Raw genomic sequence first — 3,192 nt, 5'->3', positions numbered from 1 at the left:
GGGGAGAAGCCCTACACCTGCGGGGAGTGCGGGCGCGGCTTCAGCCAGCGCTCCCACGTGGTCAAACACCGCCGGGTCCACAGCCGGGGCAAGCCTTGAGGGGGCGGGGGGGTGAGATGGGGGGCGATCGGTGGGCAGATGGGGGCAGATGAGCTGGAGGAGGGGAGATGGGGGCGGAGGAGCCGGAGGGAGGTGAGATCGGGAGAAGACAGCCTGTGGGGACAGCTACCACAGGGGACAGCTCCGGCCACCGGACCCCTGAGAGACTCTGCCATGGGGCAGCCCAGGACACAGGAGCCGTGGGGCACCTCACCGGGCTGCCAGAGGTGCATCACCAGGAGCCGGCTGGGCTGTTTTGGCCACAGGCAGCCTAGGACATGGGAGACCCCCCACGGCACAGACACCCCGACGGACGAGCCGACCAGGGGGCTCTCGGTGCCGGCCGGACAGAGGAAATGCCCGGCTTCGGGGGCAGCTCGGGGCTCGCCAGAGACTCGGCCATGGACGGAGACGCTCGGTGGGAAGCTGCAGACGCTGCTTGGGGCCAGCCGCGGGGTGGGGCAGTGGGAAGGGGATGTGGATGTCAAGTGGGGTGTCTGCTGTGGGGCTGTGTGGAGGCAAGCTCCCAAATTCCCCCCATCCCCTTCCTAAGCCCCAGCCCCCCATCTGCCCACTGTACCCCCAAATCCCCTTCCAGCCCCCCAAATCCTCTCCCCGCCCCCTCAGCTACACCTGTCCCCTCATCCATTCCCTGCCCCATAGCCACGCCCCCCCAAATCGCCACCAACCCCCTCACTCACTCCCCCTGCCCCCTAAGCCATTCCCCTGTCCCCTAAAACTGGCTGGGCCCATGGGTGTGAGCCAGGGCATGTTTCTGAGGGTGGAGGCGGGATACCGGGCTAGATGGGCCCATGGGTCTGACCCAGGGCTGCTGGTCAAATCCTTCTCTCTCCGGCTGGCCCTGGGCTTTCCTAACTCAGTTCCCCCAAAGCCCGGGCCCCCCTGGGACAGTTCAGAGCCTGGCTCTCGCCAAGGCCAGCACCTCGCTGCAAGGCTCTGGGGGACTTTTCTTCGTGAGGAGACGGCGGAGTGGGGAGCTCGGTGTGGGTCGCGCCCGGGCTCTGGGCAGGAGGCCAATAAATACAGGATGAGAGAAAAGGGCTCCCTGAGTGTCTGTCTGTCTCTGCGCCCCACGGCGCCCCACAGGGCCCAGCCAGGACTGTCAAGGGGGAGCGCCCCCTGCTGGGCCCCCCGCCTCGTTCCCTGCAGCACAGCGCCCCCTACTGCCCCACGGGGGCCAGCCCTGCCTGCCGGGGGAGCGCAGGGATGGGGTGGCCAATGGGAGGGCGGTGGCGGGCGCGTCACGGTTTCCTTTCGCTTCTCGGTGCGAGAGGAAGTGGGCAGAGCAGACGCGGCCAGGTGCAGCCGGAGCTCAAAGCAGCGCAGACGCCGCCATGGTGAGCACCCCACGGCGTATCCTCGGCCCTCCTGCCCCACTCCCCACAGCGCCCCCTGCTGGGCGAGGCTGGGGCTGGGGTAGCCGGGAGCTCCCCCCACAGCCAGCCCCCGCCCCCTCCCCACAGCGCCCCCTGCTGGGAGAGGTGCTGGAAGCCCAGACTCCTGGGTTCTCTCCCCAGCTCTGGGAGGGGAGGGGGGCTGGTGGGTTAGAGCAGGGGGGCTGGGAGCCAGGACTCCTGGGTTCTCTCTCCAGCTCTGGGAGGGGAGTGGGGGCTGGTGGTTAGAGCAGGGGGGGGCTGGAGCCAGGACTCCTGGGTTCTGTCCCCAGGGAGGGGAGAGGAGTGGGGTCTGCTGGGTTAGAGCAGGGGGGGCTGGGAGCCAGGACTCCTGGGTTCTCTCTCCAGCTCTGGGAGGGGAGTGGTGTCTGGTGGTTAGAGCGGGGGGGCTGGAGCCAGGACTCCTGGGTTCTCTCCCCAGCTCTGGGAGGGGAGTGGGGTCTAGTGGGTCAGAGCAGGGAGGGCTGGGAGCCAGGACTCCTGGGTTCTCTCCCCAGGGAGGGGAGGGCAGTGGGGTCTGCTGGGTTAGAGCGGGGGTGGTGGAAGCCAGGACTCCGGGGTGCTGTTGCTGGTCTGCGGGCCCCAGATCCAGGCTCTCTCTGTCTCAGGACAAGGAATACGTCGGGTTCGCCACCCTCCCCAACCAGCTGCATCGGAAATCTGTGAAGAAGGGATTCGACTTTACTCTGATGGTGGCAGGTAAAGGCTTAAACCCCATGTGCCCCTACAGCCCCCCCGCTCTAACCACTAGCCCCCACTCCCCTCCCAGAGCTGAGGAGAGAACCCAGGAGTCCTGGCTCCCAGCCCCCTCTGCCCTAACCCACCAGCCCCCACTCCCCTCCCAGAGCTGGGAGAGAACCCAGGAGTCCTGGCTCACCCCTGCCCCTCCCTGCAGGGGAGTCTGGGCTCGGGAAGTCGACGCTGATCGACAGCCTGTTCCTGACGGATCTGTACAAGGATCGGACCCTGCTGGACGCCCAGGGTGAGTGGGGGCGGGACCCAGGGCTGTATTAGGCTGGGGGGGCAGAACCCCAGGGGGTATTGGGGGTGGGTGAGGGGGCTGGGGTGCAGCCGGCATGGTGCGGTACCCAGGGGTGTATCGGGGCTGCGGAGTTGGGTGGGGTGATCTGGGGGTGTAGCGGGGTGAATGAGGGGTATGGCGGGACCTGGGGGTGTATGGGGGGTGGGGAGTTGGGGGAGGGTGATCTGGGGGTGAATTGGGGGGTGAGTCTGGGGGTACGGCCGGGGGTGGGCAGGAGCCCGGGGTGTATTGGGATGTGGCCGGGGTGGGGCTGGATCCGGGGGCGTTTCGGGCTGTGGGGGCTGGGGCACAGCAAGGGAGGACCTGGGGGTGTATCAGGGCAAGGGTGGGCGGGACGCAGGGGTGTATCAGGGGGGGCTGGGGTGCAGCACGGGCCAGACCCGGGGGCGTATCAGGGTGGGGGGCCTTGCCCCCCAGCACTGACCCCGTCCCCCCCAGCGCGCGTCCCGCAGACCCTGGCGATCGAGCGGCACGCTGTGGAGCTGGAGGAAGGCGGCGTCCGGGTGAAACTCACTGTCGTGGACACCCCAGGCTTTGGGGACGCCGTGGACAACGCTGACTGGTGAGGGGGGCGGGGGACACCCCTGCCCAGCCCAGTCCATAGTGGACTATATTGACCGGGTGAGGGATAGGGGG

General features: G+C 68.2%; 2 protein-coding genes across 2 annotated transcripts in view; both read left to right on the top strand.

Annotated features, from left to right (window-relative positions):
* The window catches only part of LOC112118453 (zinc finger protein 48-like), a 7,231-nt gene extending 6,080 nt beyond the window's left edge, over positions 1 to 1,151 (top strand). Inside the window, exon 4 of the mRNA XM_029914202.1 lies at positions 981 to 1,151. Within this exon, the coding sequence (XP_029770062.1) occupies positions 981 to 1,151 (171 nt within the window). The remainder of the gene's footprint in view (positions 1 to 980) is intronic.
* On the top strand, positions 748 to 3,122 carry LOC112123904 (septin-1-like). The gene is made up of 4 exons (XM_026663393.2): positions 748 to 1,457; positions 2,123 to 2,213; positions 2,410 to 2,496; positions 2,995 to 3,122. The coding sequence occupies exons 1-4, from the start codon at positions 1,455 to 1,457 to the stop codon at positions 3,120 to 3,122; spliced, it is 309 nt and encodes a 102-aa protein (XP_026519178.1). The 5' UTR covers positions 748 to 1,454.
* The last annotated feature ends 70 nt before the right edge of the window (positions 3,123 to 3,192 follow it).

This window comes from Terrapene carolina, unplaced genomic scaffold (assembly GCF_002925995.2).
Source record: "Terrapene carolina triunguis isolate 2854851 unplaced genomic scaffold, T_m_triunguis-2.0 Scaffold33413, whole genome shotgun sequence".
Taxonomy (NCBI): Eukaryota; Metazoa; Chordata; order Testudines; family Emydidae; genus Terrapene; species Terrapene triunguis.
The sequence above is the reverse complement of the archived record's forward strand: the minus strand, read 5'-3'. Positions and strand labels throughout refer to the sequence as shown.